This window comes from Pinus tabuliformis, chromosome 7 (assembly GCF_031772625.1).
Source record: "Pinus tabuliformis cultivar Carrire ecotype Pingquan chromosome 7, CPIR1, whole genome shotgun sequence".
NCBI lineage: Eukaryota > Viridiplantae > Streptophyta > Pinopsida > Pinales > Pinaceae > Pinus > Pinus tabuliformis.
In genome coordinates, this window is record NC_142293.1 from 921,644,497 (window position 1) to 921,670,858 (window position 26,362).

The 26,362-nt window shown below is 40.3% G+C and overlaps 1 protein-coding gene across 1 annotated transcript; it reads left to right on the forward strand.

Moving 5' to 3' along the window:
• Positions 1-839: 839 nt before the first annotated feature.
• LOC149250660 (uncharacterized) lies at positions 840-16,554 on the forward strand. Its single transcript, XM_089453715.1, has 3 exons — positions 840-2,055; positions 12,602-13,775; positions 13,884-16,554. Exons 1-3 carry the CDS (start codon positions 840-842, stop codon positions 16,552-16,554), a joined length of 5,061 nt encoding a protein of 1,686 aa, XP_089309841.1.
• Positions 16,555-26,362: the final 9,808 nt, after the last annotated feature.

Here is a 26,362-nt window from a genome sequence, read left to right on the forward strand (position 1 = left end):
CTATTACAAGTTTGCCAAGGGGCGCACTCATCTCAACTCCTGTGTTTTAAAACCTCTTATGCACCTTCCTTGACTCACTGTAGTTTTCACACCCTTGCTACCAACAAAGTTATCTTACTTGCCTCTGTGCGAAATCACGGTCAAGGAATTACCATACGACCCACTATTGGGACTCCTACACCAAACGGTCTAAGGTCTAAATGGGACTTCTTACTGGGGAGATCCCTTGACATGTTGGCGGGTCGAGCACCGTCAAGAAATTCTTAGATAGAAAATATGTTCTTATTCAAGGAAAACCTTAGGGGATTTGTGATGCTTGAATATATAAATATCACCATATTATTTAAAATTATTTTGTAATATCCCTCCCCTTAATAATAAATAATAAATAATAAAAATAATAAATAATAATATAATAATAAATAATAAATAATACAAAATAAAGAGGAGATTGCTATGGCTGAGACGCGTAGGGCTATCACGCGATCAGGGTTAGGCTAGGGTTTCTGTAACCCTGCAGTCGCTGGTAACTCGCCGCTCCGTTTTGCCCTTCACCGCGCTACATTCTCCGTCAGCTACTCTACTATTCTATCGCCGTCCGGGTATACGACTCTCGGGGGTTATACTTTACCTGAAGCTGCGTTACGCTCTCTACTGTGGCGGTTTCTCATCGAACCTTCAACCGCTACATGTCGTTTTCGCCGGGATTCACTGCTCCGCAAAGTGCTCACCGTTCCGAGGCGCAGATGACTATGGAGGACCTGGAGACCGTCGATTACTCTGCTGACCCTTTGGAGGGGGTCTCCATCTAGCGAACCCCCAATGCCAGCTCAGAAGGTATGTATTACGATGACTTCTCTGGGATTTACTCACAGTACTCACATGGTGAATCTTCCAGATCTTTGCCGGTGGTCCTCCCGGATGAACCCCCCACCTGGCCGGCACTCTCGACGCCTCCCCACTCTCCGGCGACCCTAGGTTTTGTTGCTGGTAGCCTAAACCCTAACCCAGGGTTAGCCCCACAGACTGCCGGTTCATCTCACCGCCTTCCTCACAACCCTAACCTGGTACTATCCTCTTCCGGCCCCTTGGGTTACCTTGGCCCCTCATCAGGTTGTTTTACTTCCGTACCCCCGCTCTCGGGCCCCCTTTCTGGGTTTACTCACGATTTCCCTGCTGGTATCCCTGCAACCCACCAACCCTCGGCTCCATCACATTTCTCTCCTCCGGCATCCGGACATCCACAGAACCCACCCCCTCCCGGCGGCCCTAAAAGGAAATCAAAGTGTTTCAAATCAAGAGAAGTTGATTATTTCCTCAGACTGGAAGAGGACATACAGTGGGGCGAAGCGATGGATTTTGCAGATCGGGTCTTGGTTGGACGCATCAGGGGTCGCAGCTATACGGCGGCACGATTGAAGGCTTGGGCTACCGAGATTTGGGGACATCACTTGGTAGATATCCCTTTTGTGCAGACATTCGTGAGGGGATGGTTTGCACTAAGATTCGCGCGTGCCGATCATACAAACTGGGTTCTGTCCTCACATTGGCACTTTGACCATGCGCCTGTGCTCCTTAAGCGATGGACACCCTTGTTTGATCCTGAGACAGAGCAGATTGGGGTCGGCCCTATTTGGATTCGGCTACCTGGACTACCTCTTCATTATTGGTCTGAAGAAATTTTCAAGCGCATTGGCAATGCACTCGGCACTTATATGGGCTATGACAAGTCCTATCTTCAGACGGGCATGATGGCTTATGCCAGGATTCTCATATACATGGATACTAGGGGAGGACTATATGAGTACATCACTATTCAGTGGAAAGATACGGCGCGACGGCAGATTATCGACTATGAGGGTATCCCATATCGCTGTCGCAGATGCCACAAAGTGGGGCATCTCTACAGGGATTGCCCGCTCCTTCGGAAATCGCAAAGGAACGAGAAGGAAGAGGTCACTGATATCACCCGGTCGACCCCTCTGGAACAACATCCGGTTCAGCCTCCTGAGACTCATCAGAGCTTTCAAGGGGATGATACTGTTATAGACAATTGTGTGCCTTACAGCAACAAGCATGAATTGTCAATAATCCAAGGGATCCAAAGTTCCCTAAACATGATGTTCCTACCCCTAGAGGAACAAGGTCAGCAAACCAACAGCTCTCAGATCAGTTCTCCACCTGAAAACACTCAAAAACAAGCAATCCTGAAATCAAAGCAGGTGCTCCACTAGGTTTCTGCGCTGAAACTCAGTTGCTCCATGGTGTACCTGCGTTGCAAAGCAAGTGGGACAAAGGCCACCTGCGCTGAGCGAGATGGGACAAGTGGCACAATGAGTCATTGCTTTGGAATCTTCCAAAAATGACACTTGGATCAGGGATTTCGCCTTGTGATGAGTCAGAGGCTTTGTTTCTCCAAGTGGAAGCAAGGTTCACCAAGTGGACTCAAGAACTGAAGATCAACTAAAGATTAACTGAAGAGAGAGAGGACACAAGGCAGCTACACATCAGTTGCAAGCTGACTCATCCTTTCTCAATTCATCTATATATTGAGCTCTCTCCTATGAGCTCAGGAGGCTGGAATTTTGTGCAAAGTAATGATATGCTGTTGGTTTCACTATCGAGTTATTGGGTGATTGTTTGAGAGAGGTGAAGAAGAGCAATTCTTTCTGCTGGGAGGTGTTGCTGGGTTGGAGCCTTCAATGGTTGTAATACTCTCAGAACCTTTATTTCTTCATTAATAAAAGCTATTGAGGTTCTTCTATGTGCTCTTGTTTCAATAATATATTGTGATGATTGCATGTTTGGTTTACACTAATCCATGAACCAGTTATGATTGCATGCCTCTTGTAGTTTCCTTCTTTGTTATTTTGCAGGATCTCATTGTAGCTGGGCGAGCAGAAGAACAAAGAGCTAGGAGCAAGCGGCCAAAGAGAAGAGTTTGGATTCGACATTAAGCGCAAGGCAACGGTTAGTGCATTTCTCCATTCTCTTTTGCTTTCATAAAGAAGTAAACCTTAAGTAGTTTGTTTTACAGTTGTTGCTAAGGAACTGTCACCCTTAGAGTGGGATAGGGTCATCCGAGTCGGATACTTTTCCCTACAACAAACTGGCGACTCCGCTGGGGATCGTATCCGTTTGATTGTGTTTGTAGTATTTTGCTATTCATTTCCTGAACAAAAGAGTACCAAATCGAAAAGCTTTTGACTATATCAAAAGCGAAGTAGAGGGCAGCTACTCTTGCTCATTTTCTGAGCAAATTCATGATTTGAAGAGCTGATCTACAAGGATCCTTGTAAGCTCTTAGTGATAACTTTGCACCTTCCTAATCATTCCTTTGAATGTGCTTGACTGATTGCTTCTGATTTGAGCAAAAACCGTGCATTTTTGAGAAAGTTATGACTCGGAAACTGTGAAAACGCAATTCTCGTTTTCCAAAGCAGGTAGTACACAGGCTACCTGCTTTGCAACGCAGGTCCCGAAGGGGCTACCTGCGCTGAGAGCCAGTTTGGCTGTGCAGAGCCTGCGTTGGCCCAAATTTGCCTAGTGCATTTGGGGTTTCCTCCTTTCTCTTGCCTGTTTTCACTTAGTTTTGCTGCTAGGTGTCAGTCTTGTGCCTGTTTTGAAACCAATATTACTTGCCATCATTCTGCCTCTGTTATATAATGAAATTGTACTTGTTCTTTGTATTTCTTACTCATTTACAATTTCCCATAACGAAAATTAAACTAGTCATGCTTTTGGCCTTTTAGATCTGGACCTGTGTTAAGCATTTTGCTGGTCTAAAGAATTAGCTTGTTTGCTGTCCATAGCTGATTAGTCATTTTACTTTCGTTAGTATGGTTTGATTTCATGTATTTCCAGTGATTAAGCAAGTGAATCTTAAGGTGTCTTTTGATTTTGGACAAACTTGTTTACTTTCGCTTTAAATCGAAATCAAAGTTATATAACCACTTTCTTTTTGTAATCCATCCACATTAAGAAAGGGAAAAGAAAATACATGCATTGTGCATTTTGCATTTGAAAAAGTTTGCATGATGATTTAGGAGAAAGTGCATTAGTTTGTGCTGTATGAACTGTGTGAAAAGAATTTGCCTTCCTTCTCTCTCAGTAGTTAAGATTTTCATCAGTCAAAAAGATTTGAAAAAGCTTGCTTCTCATCTTAGGCTGCATTTAGGAATTTGTCATATACATCTCGTGGTGAACCTTGAAAGGCAAACTTTAAAAAGATCAACTTAAAATATACTGAATGAACCTAACAACGCATTTGAAACATAACGCAAACATCTAGAGGTCTAGGTAGAGACATGTTCCGGCGTCGTTAAACATAGTGACTATCGATCTCTACGAAGGTGGGTGATTCCTCCTGAGAGTCGGTGGCACTAATACGGACTTGTGCTCCCACGTACCGTCGCGTATATATTGGGAGACCCCTATAGGCAATCCTTTATCCATAGGAAGCCGTGTCGGCCGCCCTACTGATCGCGATGCAGTGAACACAGCATTCACGAAGATCGACCACCCGTACCGTAAAACGTATTCTGTGGTTTCACGAAAGGTTTGGCACACCCTCTGCCTAGATCTCCAGAGCAGTTTCTTTTGGCCCTTTTCAAACTCTATAACTGAAAAGGTCCAACCGAGCATTTGTCACTTCGGGCTCGTTAATACATCGAAGGAGACTAGAGTCATCTTTAGCTTTTTCTCGACTCTTAAAACATGAAAAAGCAAAGTTATGTTTAAAAGCATCTAATAAAATTCATTCAAATCGGAAACACAAATTTTCCCCTTTATATTTTAGTTGATCGAGTAATCCGCAATCGTGGAAGAAAGTCAATTGAATATCCGTCGTTCTCAGAGGCTTGCGAGTCAACCTTCTTTGTCTCCGGAATCGAAAACAATCCGGACAAAGTGAGCTCGTCGAACCAGTTCAAAATCTCCTTTAAAAGTTAGAACAAGTGCTCCAACAACATCTGAGATTCTGGTCACTCCAAACATTTCCGGAAACCCTGCCTCCATAGAAGAAGTTCAATCGCCACGGAGGGACAGTAATACTGATCCTAGTCTGGGGACAAATACTTGTATAACTGAACCAGTTCCATCTGTAACCGGTCCAGAGAGTTTTGTTCCTCAAACATCCGTCGCGATCGATACAACCCCTTCTTCGGCACCGGAAATCTTTTACGGACCTGACGGTCTTCCTCTTCCACCTGGTCTGATTGCGATAGAGGAAATTATAGAGAACCGCAAGTATCCACTCCAATTCAATTTGGAGTAGGGGTCACTCTATTTCCTGCTACAACAGAAGTTTGTCCATCACCAGTGGAAGTTCCTGTAGAATCACTAGGTGATCAATTGGATAGACTAAAAATGACTGAACAACCGTCGACATCTAGGACTGTGTCGAATGACACAGCGACGGCAGAACTACCTGCTGCAAATCCAACAATGTTCGCCGGCATACCATCTGTCCCAACTAGCTCTCAGTCGCTAGAAGGAGTCCACCAAGAGACTATCTCGACAGTATGGTCTGTTCCTGTTTGTTCCGGAGTAATGTCTGGTAACTCTCATGGTGAGACTCATCAAATTGACCCTTTTGGGAATCTAATTAGGCCATCCAGTCCTCCAGGACAATCAATTGCCTTGAGTTCTGGGTTGCTACCGTATGGGGGGCAGTATGCCCTTTCATTACCCCCTCTGGGAGGGTACCCATACGGGAGTTCTCAACCTTATTCAAGTTATGGTGGAATTGCAATGAGTAGTTGGGTACCTATGCTCTCCCAACCACCAAGAGTTGTATATTCTATGCAACAGTGTGTACCTGTGACGAACATCCCAACTACACCGGCTATTGTGACCGTGTCGCAAGTTCAAACAATGCCTGTTGTATGTCAACCTCAGATTTCTCAGGTTCTCATGCAACAGCCCCTTGACCCTGTGACTCAACCACAATCGCCTACTGGTGGGGCAACACAAGTACAGTCGGGTACAACTACCCCACATCTTGGTCCAATGGTTAGTATAGCGCAACAACCCATGGTGTCGCAACCGTGGATAGTGCAATACCAACAGCCGCAATTCCAACAAGTGTACCAGGGTTCTGAACAGCAAATCTTTGCGAATACGGGACAACCATATATTCAAAGTGGTCAAGTCCATCAACCGTATCAATCATACCAACATCAACTCCATTATGCTGGTATGCAAAGACCAACTGTTCAGGCGATTCCATCGTATCCTGGTTACGCTTCACCTAACTTGAATCAACAGTTACCATTCGTGGCGACTTTAGAGTTGCCTGATATACATCGGTTAACCAATGATCCAATTGCTTACGCCCCATGGTGGCCAATGATTCCGCACAAACTTCCATCTGACATTCCTAAATTCAATGGAAATCCAGGTGAAGACCCGTCGAATCATGTGATGACATTTCATCTATGGTGTTCGTCGAACACTTTAAATGAGGATTCGATACGGCTTCGCCTCTTTCAAAGGACATTGACAGGTCCAGCGGCAAAATGGTATATAGAATTGCCAAGAGCTTCGTTCGACAATTTTAGCTCCCTTGCCACGACATTCTTAACCCACTTTCAATTACCAATAAGGTACGAAACGGGAACAGAGATATTGACCAATTTCAAACAGACAACCGCAACTCATATATCAGATCATATACATGAGTGGCGACGTCGACGAAGAATGGTTAAAACATACGTCCCTGATCAGCTTTTAGCTGAGTGGTTTATAAAGTCGTTACTTCCGGCCATAACGGAAGATGTGGCAAAGGGGGGAGTCGTAACAGAAGAGCAGGTTATCGCTCGTGCACAATACTTGGATTTAGTATATACTCAGTCCGGCACGCTCTATGACAAAATACCAGACGCCCCTAGACCAGAGTTTTCAATCCCTCCTCCTCCTAAATCAAACAGTGACTCTCATGCCGGTGATGGCGTGATTGGCACGGCAAACACGAATCCGAAAAGGACCAATCAAAAGAAGGCCCGTAAGGATTCGAATCAAAATGCGCATGAAGAAGTTCTTGCTTCGGAAGTAAATGCCGTATCGACAGATAAGGGCAAAGAAACCAATCAACCAAGAAGCAAGAAGAAACAAAACAAAGGGAAGAAGAAGAAACAAGGAGAGTCATCTCCTCGAAAAACTTCTTCCAGCCCTCCTCAAGATAGGAAACCACCTTATGGGTGTCAGATATGTGATGAGGATCACTGGACGAGAGAATGTCCATACAAAGCTGATCTAAAAAGATTCTTAAAGAGTTCGCAAACTCCAGTTGTGTTAACTGATCCGTTTCCCGATCGAGGAAAAAATCTGGTTGGTAGTGGAAATGCTTCACCGTCGCAAGTGCTTATGTTATCGATATCGAAGCAACAGAATGATGCTTTGATTTCGACAAGGAACAAAGATTACGGGAATCCACAGGTGTCGAACGATAAAGGTAAAGATCAACCTAGCAGTTCGACAACAACTTCGGCAGAAGTTGTACCCCCCATCACACATGAATTAACAATAAAACCGCCAAAGGGAGTAGTACACAAGTCGACATTTAATCCTCGTGCCAGAGCGGCACAGCATTATAATATAGTGGAAGATTTGGCGCAATCACCGTCTGCTATGTCGACTCCTGAAGTACTACAAAATTGCCCATCCCAAAGGCAGGCATTGTTATCAGCAATTGGTGGGGTGGATCCTAAAGATTCCAATCTTGTATCCTTTGATCACAAAGGATATGATCCTCAGTTACCAGCTCAACTAGCTTTCCTCGTCCAAGTGAAAGCCCTCAACAAAACTGTTCATCGAACAATTATTGATGAGGGAGCATCGACATGTATTATGTCAATGAGTTGCTGGAAAACTTTAGGATCTCCAACCTTGTCGCGATCATCGACAACATTAAAAGCATTCGACGGAAGGACATATACCCCTTACGGTATCCTTAGTAACTTGAAAGTTGAACTAGGGGGCAAAGCAGTAGAAATAGATGTTGAAGTCATCGATGGCAATCTTGACTATAACATCCTACTGGGAAGACCATGGATTTATGCCATGGAAGCTGTTGTGTCGACCTATTTTAGGAAGATCGCATTCCCCTTTGAAGGAGGGATTACGGTCGTCAATCAACAAAACTTCCTCCCTAATGGTTCACAAGTTACAGGAAGTGTTCCCATGATCCATGGCAGCGACCAGTCGATTCAAGATATTGGAGTAGGTCTGTTGAACGATCCCACTATGATGGGAACTTTCGCGCTACCACCTCCTATTTGCATAGGAAATGTACCATTTGTAGCAACATGCAATATGGTATCCACCTTGAAAGTCACAGAAGGCAGAGTCGCTATGGATCATCCGATGGTTTTGCCACCAAGCCCCATTGAAATATTGTAGCAATCAATGTTTCAGGCCTGGGAGGCGAACCCCAATCAACGCTCATCAAGCGTTTGGATAGATAGGTCTAGAGAATATGGCACCCCTTTAAGTCCTTGGTCGCGAGTGCATGGAACCGACAAAGGAATAGTCCAATCAATGGTAATTGACGGGGCACCATGGAATGATTCCCACCGTCGTTCCCTTCTCCCGGGTTGTGGGGAAGATACTCAAAATAACCTTTATCATCCTTCAGTTTTCGATTTTCTATCGAATACTGTAAATACAGTGGGCAATGAGGATAGTTCTTTTACTATGTCAACCTCACTAAAAAAATGAAACGATCCCCTTTCCAGATCTCAATGGTAAACCTTCATTCCAACCAACAAAGTTGAATGCAATGAAGCTTGGGGGGCATGCACCTCGATTTCCTCGATTTGCGTTATAATGCTGGGGGCATGCAAACATATCATCGAGCAGTTTTAGCACATAGTTCATGCTCGTTAAAAAATAAACGCAAGATCCGAGCAGTTTTAGCGCATAGTTCATGCTCGTTAAAAAATAAACATAAGTTGTGAGCAATCTTCCCCTAGAGTTCAAGCTCACCCAGAAAAAATGAACCGGTAAATAACCTTGGTGAATGTAACCTTTGACAGCCATATTAAAGCCCTTGGTCGTGTTCTTGCAGTCTCACCTCCATCTGTTCATTTGGCCAATCGTTCATCTCCATATGTTTGTTTACCCGTTTTGAGGAACAGCTGCGAAGAGTGATTTCACTAAGCCATCCTTGTGACACTGCCGTGATTGGAATATTCCAACCTGTACCTGGAATCTGCTGCTGCCCTATTAATCACTCGTTCCTCAAAAGACGAGTCTTCTTTGAGCTCTTTTCACTGACTCGTAAAATATGAAAAGTTTGCCGAGTTTTGGCCTTCCAGCTCGTTAAAGCGACCGGAAGAGCTATCCCTCCTCTAGATTTTAATCTTTTTGGACCTGAGGGATTATTACACAAAAAGATCGAGCGCTTGTTTTGTTCGGCTCGTTAAAGCAATCGAAAATTCATCCCTTCTGTATTGTTTTATACTTTTTCGGACTTAAGGGATTAGAAGACGAAAAAGGAATTTTGGAGTTAACTTTCCGTACCTTTTCAGACTCTCTAAAAATGAAAAGGACCGAGTTTTCCTTGTCGTTAGACTCGTTAAAATGATTAAATAGCGACAAACTTGTCTTTAGACGAGAACGAGTTTCCCTATCGCTAGGCTCGCTAAAACATAGCGATGGGCTTGCCCGAAGGGCAGGTTATAGAACAAGCATATGTTATCCTCCTCAAGCTTGACAAAAATAAAGAGGTACTGGTCAGCAATGACTGGGGAAAAATTGGGAGAACCTCACAGCATTAATGGTAACAAATCGCTCTTGAACATGACACTTTGTCCTCCGTATCACATCGGGTTGGGTTGTTTCATTCACCGGTCTCATAACCATGGTCCTCGCCACACCATCCACAATTGGGGTAATGCTACCGATCCATCACATCAGTGTCGTTATATGTTCAAGAGATGTGGTTCTGCAAAGAGTCAACCGTGTCCCACCCACTGCCATACATTATCCTTCATCCACTTCATGACCGCCACCCTGAATCATACATCACAGTTTGTTTTCACCTCATCACAATCACTAGCTCCGTTCCGTGTCACTGATGTGGGATTCATTAAGGCCCTCCTTTGACGGATCGCTCCTTGTCGACATCAGCTCATTATCCAAGGAGTTGATCTAGGAACAACCCCTTCAGTACTTTGAAGCTTGCATGCCTCAATGGCAAGTTTCTCACTTCCGGCGACAGGTATACATCAATGACCTTCGACCAGAGGATTTTGCATGGTGGTCGACGCCAAGTCCTTTATTCCCACCATGTGAATTGTACTGCTGTACCTTGAGGGTCATCATCCTTATCGGTGATTCCTCTCGCGCTTGTTAACGGTTCACATCATTGGCCGGTAATCAAGCGATGTCTTTCCATGTTCGACTTCAAGAAATTCTCACATGGATCGACTTGTACATCGAGTGAAGATCGGAAGAGATTGAAGACCCCGGATCTAGTTTCATCCATCCGGGCTGCGATATATATTCAGGATATAAAGACATTTGATATGTACATCATTGCAGCAGATAATCATCCTTCTCAAAGGATGATAATTTCAGCAGAGAATTATCAGTCTACAATCAGACGATCGTCTGTTCTATGTACCAAAATGTATTTATAAAGCTGAGCATGGGAATGCCCGCCTCAGCTAGATCATGAAAATGTATGAAAAATAATGTATCGTATTGTATCTTATTACAGGACACTTCTCAGCAGATTGAATGAACTTCGGATCCTCTCAATAAAGCATTTCACCCGATAAACGACCTCATACTTTAGGGGGCATCTGTTATAGACAATTTTGTGCCTTACAACAACAAGCATGAATTGTCAATAATCCAAGGGATCCAAAGTTCCCTAAACATGATGTTCCTACCCCTAGAGGAACAAGGTCAGCAAACCAACAGCTCTCAGATCAGTTCTCCACCTGAAAACACTCAAAAACAAGCAATCTTGAAATCAAAGCAGGTGCTCCACTAGGTTTCTGCGCTGAAACTCAGTTGCTCCATGGTGTACCTGCGTTGCAAAGCAAGTGGGACAAAGGCCACCTGTGCTGAGCGAGATGGGACAAGTGGCACAATGAGTCATTGCTTTGGAATCTTCCAAAAATGACACTTGGATCAGGGATTTCGCCTTGTGATGAGTCAGAGGCTTTGTTTCTCCAAGTGGAAGCAAGGTTCACCAAGTGGACTCAAGAACTGAAGATCAACTAAAGATTAACTGAAGAGAGAGAGGACACAAGGCAGCTACACATCAGTTGCAAGCTGACTCATCCTTTCTCAATTCATCTATATATTGAGCTCTCTCCTATGAGCTCAGGAGGCTGGAATTTTGTGCAAAGTAATGATATGCTGTTGGTTTCACTATCGAGTTATTGGGTGATTGTTTGAGAGAGGTGAAGAAGAGCAATTCTTTCTGCTGGGAGGTGTTGCTGGGTTGGAGCCTTCAATGGTTGTAATACTCTCAGAACCTTTATTTCTTCATTAATAAAAGCTATTGAGGTTCTTCTATGTGCTCTTGTTTCAATAATATATTGTGATGATTGCATGTTTGGTTTACACTAATCCATGAACCAGTTATGATTGCATGCCTCTTGTAGTTTCCTTCTTTGTTATTTTGCAGGATCTCATTGTAGCTGGGCGAGCAGAAGAACAAAGAGCTAGGAGCAAGCGGCCAAAGAGAAGAGTTTGGATTCGACATTAAGCGCAAGGCAACGGTTAGTGCATTTCTCCATTCTCTTTTGCTTTCATAAAGAAGTAAACCTTAAGTAGTTTGTTTTACAGTTGTTGCTAAGGAACTGTCACCCTTAGAGTGGGATAGGGTCATCCGAGTCGGATACTTTTCCCTACAACAGATACACCTCAGGAATTATCGGGGCCTGCAAATTTAGATCCTGTAGCACCTACCTCAGCACCGCCAACGTCCTCAGAGGCTCAGGAGCATACACTGACCCCTCCGGTGGACTCAGCGGTTACGGGTATGTCATTTCCTTCTATCTCTTTGTCATCTTATGCATCCTGCACTACATCAGTCTCAGCACAATCTAATCCTCCTGTATCTACACACTCATCACTCACTCACTCTCAATATACACTCTCTTGCTCGATCCCGCCCCCTCCTCCTTTGGCTCCCCCCTCACTGATCACATCGACCTCGGTTCTCTCCAAGCCATCTCCCCGATATTCCCTTCGTCCTCGGGTCAAAGTCCGAGGCCCAGATGTGGTAGGTCTCGACCTTATTAGTCCCCCCACCTCCCACAAGACCTCATGAGGTCGTCCATCTCGTATTACTAAAGCAAGACATACTGTGGATGAGGAGGTCACCCTCGGGCGACAGCAAACCATTTTTGGGGCCCTTAGAGCGAAGGATGGCCCTCCCCCTCCCCCCTCATGAAGTTCCTCTCATACAACTGTAGAGGGTTTGCTAGTTCAGCCAAAAAACTAGCGCTTAGGAGGTTGCTAACCTCGGATCGACTGGATATTATCTTTCTTCAGGAGACCCTCTGCCAAGCGGACCATCTCATTCACTCTCTTACCTCTTGGCTCCCGAACTGGACATTCCATGCACTTGATGCATCAGGGAGATCCGGAGGCCTGGCAATAGGGGTTTGTAACAAGACAGTGGACATCTGCAATTTTTGGGGAGGCAAAGGGTTCATAGGCCTTGACATATATGATCATACACTTGAGAGGGATCTCCGCATCATAAATGTCTATGGACCCTGTTCTGATCGAGCTACATTCTGGAGATCCCTACTTGAAAGGGGGCTCTTTCAAGCGGATAACATTATATTGGGGGGGGACTTAAACTTCTCCCTGGGCTATTGTGAATCCTGGGGGCATATGGCACAAGTGGATACTCTCTCTGATACCATCTCCTCCCTTTTAGAGGACCATCACTGGGTGGACATCCCCACTGCCAGACTTCAGTATACCTGGACAAATAATAGGAGTGGAGATCAGAGTTTGGCCAGGAGACTCGACCGCTTCCTCATTAAAGAACAGTTATACAATGAACTACCCAGAGCTCGTCAATGGGTAGGATCCGGGGGCTTATCAGATCACAGACCAATCTTCCTGGAGGTAGATGGCCTCACTCACAAAATCAAAAGCCCCTTCAAATTCAATGCCTCCTGGCTACAAGATCCTTCATACATTCAGCTGGTCCATGAATACTGGCAGAACAACCCTATCCGGGAAGAAGAGGAACTTTCTGCTGGATTTGTCAGGAAGCTAACAGAACTCAAGCAGATAACTAAAAATTGGGCACATCAGAAGCGGATCCAGGATAACCATACCCTCAATGAGGCAGAAAGGATTATCACTGAGTATGAAAATTCTACAACAGGAACTTTCAACACTCCGGAGAGTAAGGAACAGTATAACCTACTGCTTGCCAAACGCTCTCAAATATTGAAGGAAAGAGAAGAAAGCATGAGATTGAGAAGCAGGGCTATTTGGCTCACCGAGGGAGACAACAACACAAAATTCTATCACAAATTTGCCAATGGTCGGAAAGCCATCAACACTATATGGGAATTAAAGGATGATCATGGCCTCACCATCTCTAACCAGCAGAATTTGGCCAGGCTTGCCACTGAGCACTTTAGAGGTATCTACAAGGCGCCAGGGAATGTAAACATACTGGAGATCATGAGAGTGGCTGAACTCTTCCCCAGATATGTGGACCAGGAAAATTCGGAAGAGATTCTGAAGGAGGTGACCATGGATGAACTGGAAGCCACACTGAAATGGTTTAAAAAGGATAAAAGCCCTGGCCCTGATGGATGGACCATTGAATTTTACATCTCTTTTTTTGACATTTTGGGTCATGACTTATTGAGTATAGTGGAGGACAGCAGGAGAAGAGGCCGGATATCATCAGCTATCAAATCCACCTTCATCGCCCTCATACCGAAGACTGATGATCCGATCTCTTTTGATGATTTTCGCCCCATATCACTCTGTAACTGTCTTTACAAGATCATTGCTAAGATCATTGCAAACCGCCTCAAGCCCATCCTCTCACAGCACATATCTTCTGAACAGTTTGCCTTCTTGCATCACAGACAGATCCATGAAGCCATAGCTACAGCACAGGAACTCATGCATACTCTTCAGATCAAGAAGCAGAAAGGTATGATACTCAAAGTGGACCTCTCTAAGGCATTTGACCGAACAAATTGGCTGTACCTAAGGTTGCTGCTTACTCATCTTGGTTTCCCATATGATTTTATCAAATGGATGATGAGCTGCATCACTGATGTATCATACAGTGTCCTACTCAATGGAGAAGCTACTACCTTTTTCACTGCTGAGAGAGGGCTCAGGCAGGGATGCCCTCTCTCTCCGCTGCTCTTTCTCCTAATTATGGAAGGACTGAGTAGGATAATCTTATCCACCAGAGATCGACACCAAATTACTGGAATCAAAATAGTGGATAACTTCTTCCTTACTCACCTTTTATTCGTTGATGATATTCTCATCTTCCTGAATGGCAGTATCGGTGACTCCTCCTCATTACATAACTCCTTCTTTCTTTTCCAGCAGGCCACGGGGATGCAGATCAACAATAATAAATCCACTATTACATCAGTTGGCTGCTCGGTGCATGAAATCACCTATGCCACACAGCGCTTCCCTTTTGTCACCTTGGAATTAACTGATGGAATAAAGTATCTTGGTTTTCGATTGAAACCATCTGGCTACAAAATTGCAGACTGGTTATGGCTTATCTCCAAAGTAGAGAAGAGGCTACAAGTCTGGTACCACAAATACCTCTCGCGAGCGGGCAGACTAGTACTCATCAAAGCGGTCATAGAAGCCACACCTGTATACTGGATGGCCCTCGCTTGGATTCCAAGGGGCATCCTGAACAGGCTGCAGAGCATATGCTGCAGATTCCTTTGGAAAGGACACCAGCCGGGGCGTTTATTTGCATGGGTAAAATGGGAGACCATAACTAAGCCTAAGAGTTGGGGAGGATGGGGCATAAAGAGGCTGGCTATTTTCTCCAAAGCACTGGCGGCCAAACTCGGATGGAGTTTACTCACAGCAGACAGTCTCTGGACCCGGGTGGCTTATTCCAAATACATCAAGCCTCTATCCATATTAGATTGGATTTGTACTAGACATGGACACAATAATCATTTCTCCAACATATGGAAAGCTGTCATTGACTCAATTCCCCTGCTTAGAGATGGCATCACTTGGAGGATAAAAGAAGGGAATGCAGTACGTATTGGTGTGGACCCTTGGGTTGGATGCGGGAATACCCACAGACTGCCAGCTGATCTCATCCACCATCTCCATGACAGAGGCATCACGCACATCAAACACATTGGTGACCAAGCAAACTCCTCTTTCCTCCAGCAGGCTTGGTTATCCGCCAGAGCTCTAGACCTGCCTCACCAATGGACAGATGAATGGAAGGAATATACTTCTGCTCTCACTCAAGCACAAATCAGACTTACGGAGGGACCAGATGAGATTATCTGGGCACATGCAAAACATGGAGTATACTCACCTAAGCTGGGATACCTCAGACTTATGGAGCCATATAAACCACCTGACATTCATCCCACCTGGAAGTCGATATGGAAATTCAAGGCCGCGCCCAGGACGAGACTTCTGATGTGGAATATTATCTTTGATAAAATACCCACGGGTTCTAATCTCATGAAGCGATCCTTCTATGGACCCTTTCGCTGTCATCTATGTCTTAATGCTGATGAAAGCACTGAGCACCTGTTCCTATCCTGCAGCTCGACCATTACCTTCTGGCAGTCAATATCATCACATATCCCGCATTTGAAGGAATGGCATGGGAACACCCTACAGGAGGCTTGGTCTAACTGGTGCTTAGAGCATACAGGCAAGGCCAAGAACCTACCTCTGCTGATTTGTTGGGCTATATGGATCGCCCGTAACCAATCTATCTTCCAACTTAAAATGCCACACTGGCCATCGATCATTCTTCACACAGTTGCTGATTATAATTTGTTACCTGATGAGGACCACTCCAACCCACCGAGAACTCTCAGACCTATCCCCATTGATAATACAAAGCCTTGGGCCTTTTTTGATGGCTCTGCCCAAGATGATGGTTGCGGGGGGGGAGCCATACTTCACATTAATGACAGACACTGCTACAAGATACAAATTAACTTAGGCAGAGGCACAAACAACTTCGCAGAACTCAGCTCAGCCAAGCACATCATTCATTTTGCTATCCTTAAACAATGCAGACATTTACAGATTTTTGGTGATTCCAAAGTTGTTTGCAATTGGCTCAATAATGCATCACATTGTCATGCTTTTGCTTTGAGACATATTCTTGACGAAGCAAAGAGATTGATCACTTCCTTTGAATCTTTTGTCTGTCATCATATTTACAGGGAACAAAACACCACTGCAGACCAGCTCTCCAAAGAGGCAGCGCACAGAATAGGGGAGGAATGGTGGATCCAAGAGGAAGTCGATGGCACTTTTTATCAGTATTATCATCGTCCTTTTGATGAACAACTGGAATGATGGGCTATAAGCCTATATTCACATGCAGTTTTTTGCTCATTACAGTATGTAGATACAGCTACATCTTTTTGTTTTATTACAGCAGTATATATTGCTCTCTGCGAAGAGCCAGTTTAAATTTTGAACATAGTTCTGACTTATTTTTGAATGCTCCCTGCGTGGAGACTTTTTGTATATAGCAGTTATAAAATGAACTCGACAGGCTTAAGCCTGCATATGAATATGCTTCGGCATCTGCAAAATGTAATTTTCTTAACCTTAATGAAAATTACGACTTTTTCCCAGGGGAAAAAAAAATACAAAATAAATAATAAATAATAAATAATAAATCACTTAATAATAAATAACAAAAATAAATCATAAATGTTAAATAATAAATTATATTTAAAAATATACAAGAAAATAAATAAAAATAATAAAAATAAAAATAGTGATAACCATACTAAAGCTCTAGATAAGAATAAATAGAAATAAAACAAGAAAACTATCAAAAGAAGGAAATAAAACAAGAAAGCTAAAAATCAAAAGAAAAGTAAAGAAATAAAACAAGAAAGCTAAAAATCAAAAGAAAGTTGCATGTAGACACCTGGAGTGTGTGCATGTGGTTCCCCTTCCAATGTTTGTTCTATTTAATAGATGGTGAGGAAGATGAGAGGCATTCCTGCATTCCATCTTTCCGAGATTCTATCTTTCATTCTCTTGGGAGAATGGTCTTATAAGACATAGGAGTCACTGGTAGTAGTACGTTGATTGAGGGCTCGGGGGTGGCCAGTTGTAGCAAATCCTTGCACAATTGAGCCTACGGTTAGCCATTTTTAACAATTCTTTGCAGGCTCTGCCACACCATAAACTGATTGGTGTGTGTGTTTTATGATAAGGCTTTAAAATTTTAGTTAGTAACACCTTCTTTCTCTTAGGAAGTCTGATACAAATCCTTAGGAAGTCTTCAATATGTTTTTGTCTCTTGCTTGAGGTAGTTTTTATCGCCTCATTGCACAATATTTATAATTTGTTGAACATAGGAAGTGCGATTTCGGATTCTAGCTTTAAGTTTTAATATATTTTGCCCCATCAGGATTTATTCTTGTGACTGGTTGTGGGTACTTACGTTATTTTCGAGTGAATATTGTAATTGGCATTCCTGAGTGGAGTTTGATGGCAATCCTTTGGAAATCTTTACTTTTTGTTCTTTCTTATCGAAGCCTTAGAATTTTTGTGATTTGTATGAGTTTGAATGTAGAATTGTCTGATCACATCTTATTCGCGAATTTTATCCGATTATTTTGTCGTGTTTATAAATCTTTTCATATTCCGGCATTTGTCAAGCTTTAATTAGAGCTTATTTCCACTAATCAAAATTATGCTGATGTCGATGTATGGTTTCTCTGTCACTAAAGTGCATGCGTCATCCGAAAGGTGCCAAACATCGCGTATTCCGATTGGCACAAATATTGTTCAGATAAAAAAAAAAAATGATTTTATGTCACCACAGCTCCAACTTCCGCTAACATATAAAAGCTCGACTTCGAGCAATTGACCAAAAAAAAAATTAATTTAATCTCCCACAAGCAGAGAGATAAAAGGAGTTTACGGTGTATTCTATTCCTTATGACTTCTCTGATCTAGGCGGAAGGCCTCTGATCTTGTCTAATTTTCATTGCTTCTTCCAGATTTAACCATCAATACCTCTTTACCAGAATATTTTAACCACTCTTTTGTCCGATGTTCCTGTCCAGAATATTTAGAGAACCAATGCAATTGCAATTCCAGGAGCTTTAACATTACTACCCATTTCGTCTTTTATTTTTTTTTCCGTTGTTTCATATATTTTGTCTTGGATCCTGCAAATTAGTGCCTATGCAGCTTCCAGTACTGAAAAAAAAAAAAGGCCAGCGTGTTTCATTGACCTCTAGTCACTTTCTGCCCTCTGGAAGCAATCTAATCCCTCATTGGTCCCTAAGCCCACCTAGAAAAAATAACTCTCCTTATCGGATGTGGTAGGATGAAACAAAGACGATGGCGCTCTTGTCATCACTTTTACTGTCCATAGACCTGCACATGCCCAAATCTGAAAATTACTTTCCATAGACCGGGGCATGCCCAAATTCGGAAATTATGGAGCAAGGCAATACGTGGTTGCATCTATTTAGATTGCAGTTTGGTTTTGTTAAAAAAAAATATCACATGCAAGTACTGCTCATAAACATGCAAAGTCATTCTATAAAGGTTGATAGACATGCAAAAGAGGTACTAGCTTTTTAAAAGAGTGGAGTGAGTTAGACGCTTTACACATTAAAATGGTTTTATAGTTGATCTCTTTATTGTGATAATATTGTCCCACTTACAATATTTATGAAAAAGTAAGAAAAATACATGTATAACATGGAATTATACATACGTTTTAATAAAATAATTAATGGATTTTATCCCTACTCAAGAAAGTCTCATCATTTAACTATTTACTATCCAATTTCTGATCTTCATAGCATTAAATTCCTCTGTAAAATCCGAACATTATTTTAAATTCTATATTATTATCGATGGAGAGCAACATGACATGTTTCCAAGTGCTTTGATTTAAGGGTTATAAACCATTCTTCCCTACAACCCTCTTTTCTATTTAATAAGGTGAAAAGTGTTTAAATATAGTCATACATTTAATATTTAGAAGTTGTGTTAATACATTTTTAGTAAATTTGAAATTACATTTCTCTATTATATTTAGAGAATCACAATATATATCAAAGATATATTTTAAGATAATATATAATTATTTTTTGAAAGAATGTAAACATTTTTATTAAAATAAGAAAATTACAAATATATATATATCATATTGTGAGATGGAGATACAAATTGTTAATGAGTGTATAGAATAGTGAATTTAAAAGTTAGTTATGTTATTAATGTGTGAAATTATAATGAAGTTGTCTTCGAGTGAGTTTATAAAGGAGGAAATTATTTTAAGGGTTTTAATATATATGTGTATATGCTATAAAGATCATGACATGTTGACTTAGTGTAAGGAGATATACAATAGCGCATGAAAAAGAGTATTGTTGTATAAATTCTTCTTCCGGTACTAGTAGTATGAATACTTGGATAAATGAGTATAAACAAATACCAGTTCTATATAATTTGCTGAAGGAACAATTACCTACCTTGGATGAGGAAATGGTACTATTGATTGTGTAAATGGTACTGTCTCTCAACGAATGTTTCGAACCACAATGTGAGGTTGATCTTATAGTGTGTGCAGATTTCTCGACATTGTTGTCGAAAGGAACAATGGAATTTGCAGGAACATGCATAGCCATGGCCGCAAGCTTACAATCTTATGTCTTATGTCTTATGCAGGCAATTTTATGTCTTATCCGGAAAATTAATATGGCTAAATGTATTGTAATTTAAGGGATTTGATATGGTGTTGCCTTTGCGGGTGCGCTTGCAGGCAGGCCATATAATTAATAAAATGATTTTATTTTGTGTTGGGGAGGAATAACCTTCCCAGTCATCCGATCCGGTTCTGGGTCGGGTGGCAGTGTCTCTTCTTATTATGGTATGGAATATTTCTTTGATGGTTTGATTTCTTAAATTTTCTGGGAGTAATTATTTAATAGCCATAAAAATCTCAAGATACATTCAATAAATTTGTTTAGCAATTTATTTTGTTAAAAGCAGTCCACTTAATTCTTCTAACATAAGTTATGATCGCTTAAACAAATACTTAAATATTTCACTCTACAGTCCAAAATTTCAATTTATCTTTATTATGAATCTGTATTGGTGTGACATATAATGATGAATAAATTTTCTTTCAAAATTTAAGTACCTTTTTAACACAATAAGGCCACCAATATTCTTAAGCTTTAATTATACATCGAGATCATTCTCTAAGATTTATTCTGACATCATTATTACCCTCTAACTTATGGTTTAAGTATTGTGATTATTGATAATTTATGATAAAATATATCTTATTAAATTCATAAATTCTGAGAATAACTTATTAACTTTGTTATTATTAGACTCTTGAGTTATAATAGTATTTCTCATACAAGGTCTCTATATCAATCATTTATTTTACAGTTCATCAACTTTCTTTTCATTAAATTTTGATAACTGATTGATATAATTGTTAAACAAGCTACAACCAACTTATTTCTTTAAAATCATTACAAAGGTCGGATATTAAATTATGGAAGTGAAACATGTTTGATTGGTATAAGTTGGTGCACTTATTAGTTCCTCATTGGTTTCCTCATGCATCATTATAGACAGCAGATTCTTTGGTTCTCTGCACTCATTAGACTCTCATTACATGGTAAAACCACTATCTCATTTTCTTGAGTTGGTTGTGCTTGCATCCTCTTATCATTTTCTAAACATGAAAAGTGCTATAATCAACTACAACAGTTCTCTCCATTACAACCATATAACAAAGAGAAATTCTAAATGAGTCACCTAATTAAAAGTATATAGTTTTGTTATGACTCATTGATTCATTGGAAAAGTATATAATCTTGTAATCTTGGATGGTGATAATCTACCCATAATTGACGATGTATAATTCTCTGAAAGATTGCACTATTGATATGGTATACTGGCATGTTTTTTTGTAACAAATATTTAATGTTGGTGTAACTACTCACCACCAATTCATTTTACAACACAGTTTACATAGCACTTGAAGTATTTGGATAATTGAAGTTGAAATTTGTCACCAATTAAAGTGCTCTAAAATAGTGAAATCTGTTCCAATTCACAATGGATAAACTCTGATATCTTATTACCTTTAGATGATCATTGTTCACTAGCATATGTTCATTATTTTATTGTTCAATCTAATCTAAAAACACAGAGATAACATTCCTTGAATGTTGATCATACTATTCACTAATTATTTGGGTTGGATTGTTGTTCTCATTGTCCTTTAGCAATAACAGTTGCTTGGCATTTCTCTGGTCTATTATTACAAGAACACAACTCTCTCAATATGATCTTCTAATAAATTTAATTTTGCACTGCCATTGCCATTCAGATTACATGTATCTGCTCATGTACTATTATATTCTCAATGGCAAATTGTACAGACTTGGATTTCAGTTTAGATGTTGAGTATAATGTTACATGAGGTTTCGTGATTCAAGTTTAATTGCATATAGTGGATAAAGATGTCTAAAGAGAAATGGAAAGGAGAAACTTGCTAATGATAGTTCATGTGATTATGGCCAACTTGGATCAGATGTTTAAGGTGGTAGAGAAGAAGTATCACAACAGGGGTAAGAAATCAATAAGAAGAAACAACCTATTTTAAAACATAATGGAAGAGTTTGGTATAATCATGACTTGGTACTCTAAAGGTATCACTATAAGGTCTATCTAAGGATGATGCACATAAAGAAGAAAGTATTGGCAATCAACTAATGAACTTGAAAAATCAGGGTAATAATGAAGGTTATTTTAAGGAACCTGTAAGGTATGATAAATAGAATGATTGGAGAAGATAAGTTGTGTGCATAACAACATCTATAACAATGGGAGAGCCACATTGCAAATATTTCATAGGTGACTAACTATATGAATGAATTATGGATAACAAGATGTATGATCAGGAGATTTTACGTATTACCCAAATTGGAAATAGTAACAACATTTCCAAAGGATATCAATGCTATAGGAGGAAATGAAGGGATGTTCTATCAAGAAGAAAGTTCTTTTAAAGGTATTGATGAGTAGAGCTAGAAACATGATTGGTAATGGTCATAATGATGATCTAAATATTTTAAAAAATGTGAAGGTGAAGTTTCATGATGACCAAATGATAATAAACGAGGAAGATATAGGAAGGAATGTTGCTAGAAATTTTATACGGATACCTTGAGGAGGATTGTGTACATAGTGACAAAAGAAGTAAAAGTCAATTAATAGAGATTGTACTTGACTCATTATTTCACGAGTAAGACTTCCCATAACGTTAAAAGAGGTGGTTTCCACATAACACCTCACATTTAAGTTTCCCATGGATAAAGATGGTAGTAGTGTATCCAACTGTTTCAAAATCTAAAATAATGATACTATTTAATAAGAAAGAGTCTTTTGCCCAACTTGAGGAAACTGAATTTATGATAAAGCAATCAAGTGGTATTGAGATACGAACTTTACGAACTTGATGAGATAAGAAAATATTTTTGGTGGATGAAGTACTAATTGTTAAATAAGTCAACAACAAATCCTCATGATATAAAGATTAAATCATGATGAAATAGTGTTTATATGCAATTGCATATAGCGATATTGGAATCAATAAGCCAAAGGGTAAATGGATGTAAAAGCAAGGGATTTTAATTTTGAGATAAATGATTTAAATAATGATGGTATCAATAGTAATATCTTAAACAATGAAATTCACCAGAATTTCCTTGGGGAAGGAAGAAAATATGACGAGAGATTAAGACTCAAGATGATGAGGCTCATGGGAAATTTAATGATATACCGTTGGTGTAAATGGTCAACTACCTAGTAGAAAGAAGTCGAAATGATTATTGAAAAGTAATTGACAACTTGATGAAAACATATTGACAATGTTTCATGGTAGGAAGATAATGATTTACATATGGTTCTTATAGTGATAATGTATCCATATGATAATAACGATATGCATAGGTATTATGACGTTATGTCAAGGTATATTGACATATTCATTTACAACGTCATGATAGGTATTTAATGTTCAATACTCATGATGGATATGATATGCATAATGTGGCATAGGAATTATGATGCTATAATATGAGGATTATTGACATGTGGTTCATTTATGAGAAGTCATGATATGTCTTTAATATAATTATGTTGATGGTATAACTGAAGCATGCGATAGTTCCGTACAAAATCTATGACATGCATGAGCATGCAGTTCCTTATTATTCATAATGTCACAATTAACAAAGATGAACGTTCTCATGATGACATGCAAGAGTTGGCATGTGGATTATTTCCTATGATACTATGATGGTATGGTTAATGCATTGGATGCATGTTGAGATGTGATGATTCACAGGACTCCACAAATGGGCCAAGAGGGCCAGTTTATTTGATGATCTCGTGCGAGCCCATACGCACGAGGGAGAATAAGTAACACCATATGGGCTGGGGACAAAACTCAATCAACACTACATATGCCAGTGGTTCCTTTATCTTGTGTATAGCTCTTGCTGGATAGCTCTTGAAGAGCTATGGGACCATCTTGAGGAGGCCAAGTGCCTGATGTCCTAGGCTAGGTGCCTATTATTGGATTGGGATGCCGAAGTCTGGAAGGGATGTCAAGGACTTCGATGCCTCGGGCTGTGCACCTTAAGTAGTTGTGCAGGGAGTGGGCCAGCCTTGCGAGATGCCCGGGGTCATTGAGTACCAGACGGGATGCCTGCCTTGGAGCAGATGAGGTCTGAGTCAGGCGTGAGCCTTGGGGCTAGCCTTGGACTAGGATACAGACTGGGTCAGGCTTAGCCTGGTGCCGAAAGTGGGAAAAAGGATAGAGATTCCTTCAGATTTCCCGGGGTGTTGGGGACTTTCGATGCCTGCTGGTTATACTAGTTCAGTAGAGGGTGTTGGCAACATGAAGTAAATAAAAGAATAAATAATACATAATTCAACATAACTTCGGGACGAAGTTCCTTAAAGTGGGAGAGTATGTAATATCCCTCCCTTAATAATAAATAATAAATAATAATATAATAATATAATAATAAATAATACAAAATACAAAATAAATAATAAATAATAAATCACTTAATAATAAATCATAAAAATAAATCATAAATGTTAAATAATAAATGATATTTAAAAATATACAAGAAAATAAATAAAAATAATAAAAATAAAAATAGTGATAACCATACTAAAGCTCTAGATAAGAATAAATAGAAATAAAACAAGAAAACTATCAGAAGAAGAAAATAAAACAAGAAAGCTAAAAATCAAAAGAAAAGTAAAGAAATAAAATAAAACAAGAAAGCTAAAAATCAAAATAAAGTTGCAAGTAGACACATGGAGTGTGTGCATGTGGTTCCCCTTCCAATGTTTGTTCTATTTAATAGATGGTGAGGAAGATGAGAGGCATTCCTGCATTCCATCTTTCTTAGATTCTATCTTTCATTCTCTTGGGAGAATGGTGTTCTAAGACATAGGAGTCACTGGCAGTAGTACGTTGATTGAGGGCTCGGGGGTGGCCAGTTGTAGCAAATCCTTGCACAATTGAGCCTACGGTTGGGTGGAGAGTTGTCCCCAAAACCTTGGTGCGGTAAGCATACTTCAATTACCGGTAATATAGGTAAGTGCTGATTTGATTGAATCTGATATTAATTAGAAAATTAACTACATATTTATTATGCATTGTTACATATTTTTATGTTTAATCAGTTTTAACTTTTCAAAATAGTCGAGTAGAGTAAGGAGGGGAGGTAACTTAAACAAGTGGATTGTATTTCATAGGTTTATAAATATCCTTATTTAAAGGGACAACCTCTTCTTCTCCCAATAAGTCAAGATCCCTCTTCCACCCCATTAAATAATAAGTGTTGATGCACAGTTCTATAAATAAAAAATAAATAAAGGGTGAAAAAAGAGAAAGGCTTCCTACGCAGGGAGGTGAAACATGCAACTTAGTTGGGGTACTGTCTAGGCTCGATAGAAGGAAAGAAATGTTTGTGTTTCTGAAGTGACTCCTCCGAGGTACTGCCTAGGCCTGCTAGTAGCATAGAAACACTAGAGATGAAAACTAATATCCAATAATCCTTTTCACTTGCATATCTAAAATACTCCTTATCCCCAATCGAAAAAAATTGACATAGACTTGCTTTTGTTAGTGTGTTTCTGATGAAGAGAATGAAGGGACTATATATTTATCTCGAGCCAAGTAAAGAAGCTATGTTGATCGATGAGATGAACAATTCTTCTTAAAGAGCTAGACCTGGTTTATTTATTTAGACCCATACAAAGAGATGGAGTTCTACCAGTGTGTCGCCAAGAGATTTACTTGCTACAACCCCCCTCCACAACTTTTCCTTTGCCTTTATTTTGGGGCCTACCTTCTGCTCATGAGAGCTTATCTTTCATAGGCAGTCACTAAGCATGCAAATTGCACAATCTCTCTCTCGGAGTCAAGATTGTGCAATCCACTGAGTCAATGAATTGCGAAATCCCTTGTTGTTGGGAATTGTGCAGTTCATTTTGCCAGTGAGACTGTGTAGTTTCTTAGAGTAAGAAAATGCTCATCCCTAGAAAATACGAAGTGCAAAATCAATGTTTTATAAGTGGCACAAAGTTTCTATTTTTTCTCTTAAGACATGTGTCGCTTCCTCCTTGATTTTAGGCAAGCATGTCTGAAACCCTAACCTAACCATTTGGGGGGCTAGATTTATATAATATATGCTTGTAGAGCTCATTTTCACACTCTACATTAGAGCTCTATCCTTCCATATGAGATTAAGGAGCTTTGGACTTGGTTTGCAATGCTTTTCCAAGTAATTTTTTCATGTGTCACTTTTTTCTGCTTTTTTTGTAGCTTTTGTCGCTTTTTCCTCTATGAGTGTTATTCTTCCCATTTATTTTCATGGCAATTACAATTTCTATTATTTTTAGCTTGTACAAAAAAAAATTGGTCCATCGTTCAATTTTGATAAGTGTTGCATCGCCTTGTTTTTTACCTACTAGAAGTCGTCGTTGCTAGGCCTTTAGTGCATGTATTTTTTTCCTTTTACATGATATTTTATGGCCCATGTTATTAACTAATCTAACTAACCTTTAG

Coding starts and splice junctions, on each gene's coding strand:
- LOC149250660 (XM_089453715.1), top strand. CDS start 840: ATGTATTACGATGACTTCTCTGGGATTTACTCACAGTACTCACATGGT. Junction 2,056..12,601: donor TGATACTGTTATAGACAATT/GTGTGCCTTACA, acceptor TTGATGCATCAG/GGAGATCCGGAGGCCTGGCA. Junction 13,776..13,883: donor CTGGAAGCCACACTGAAATG/GTTTAAAAAGGA, acceptor GGAGGACAGCAG/GAGAAGAGGCCGGATATCAT.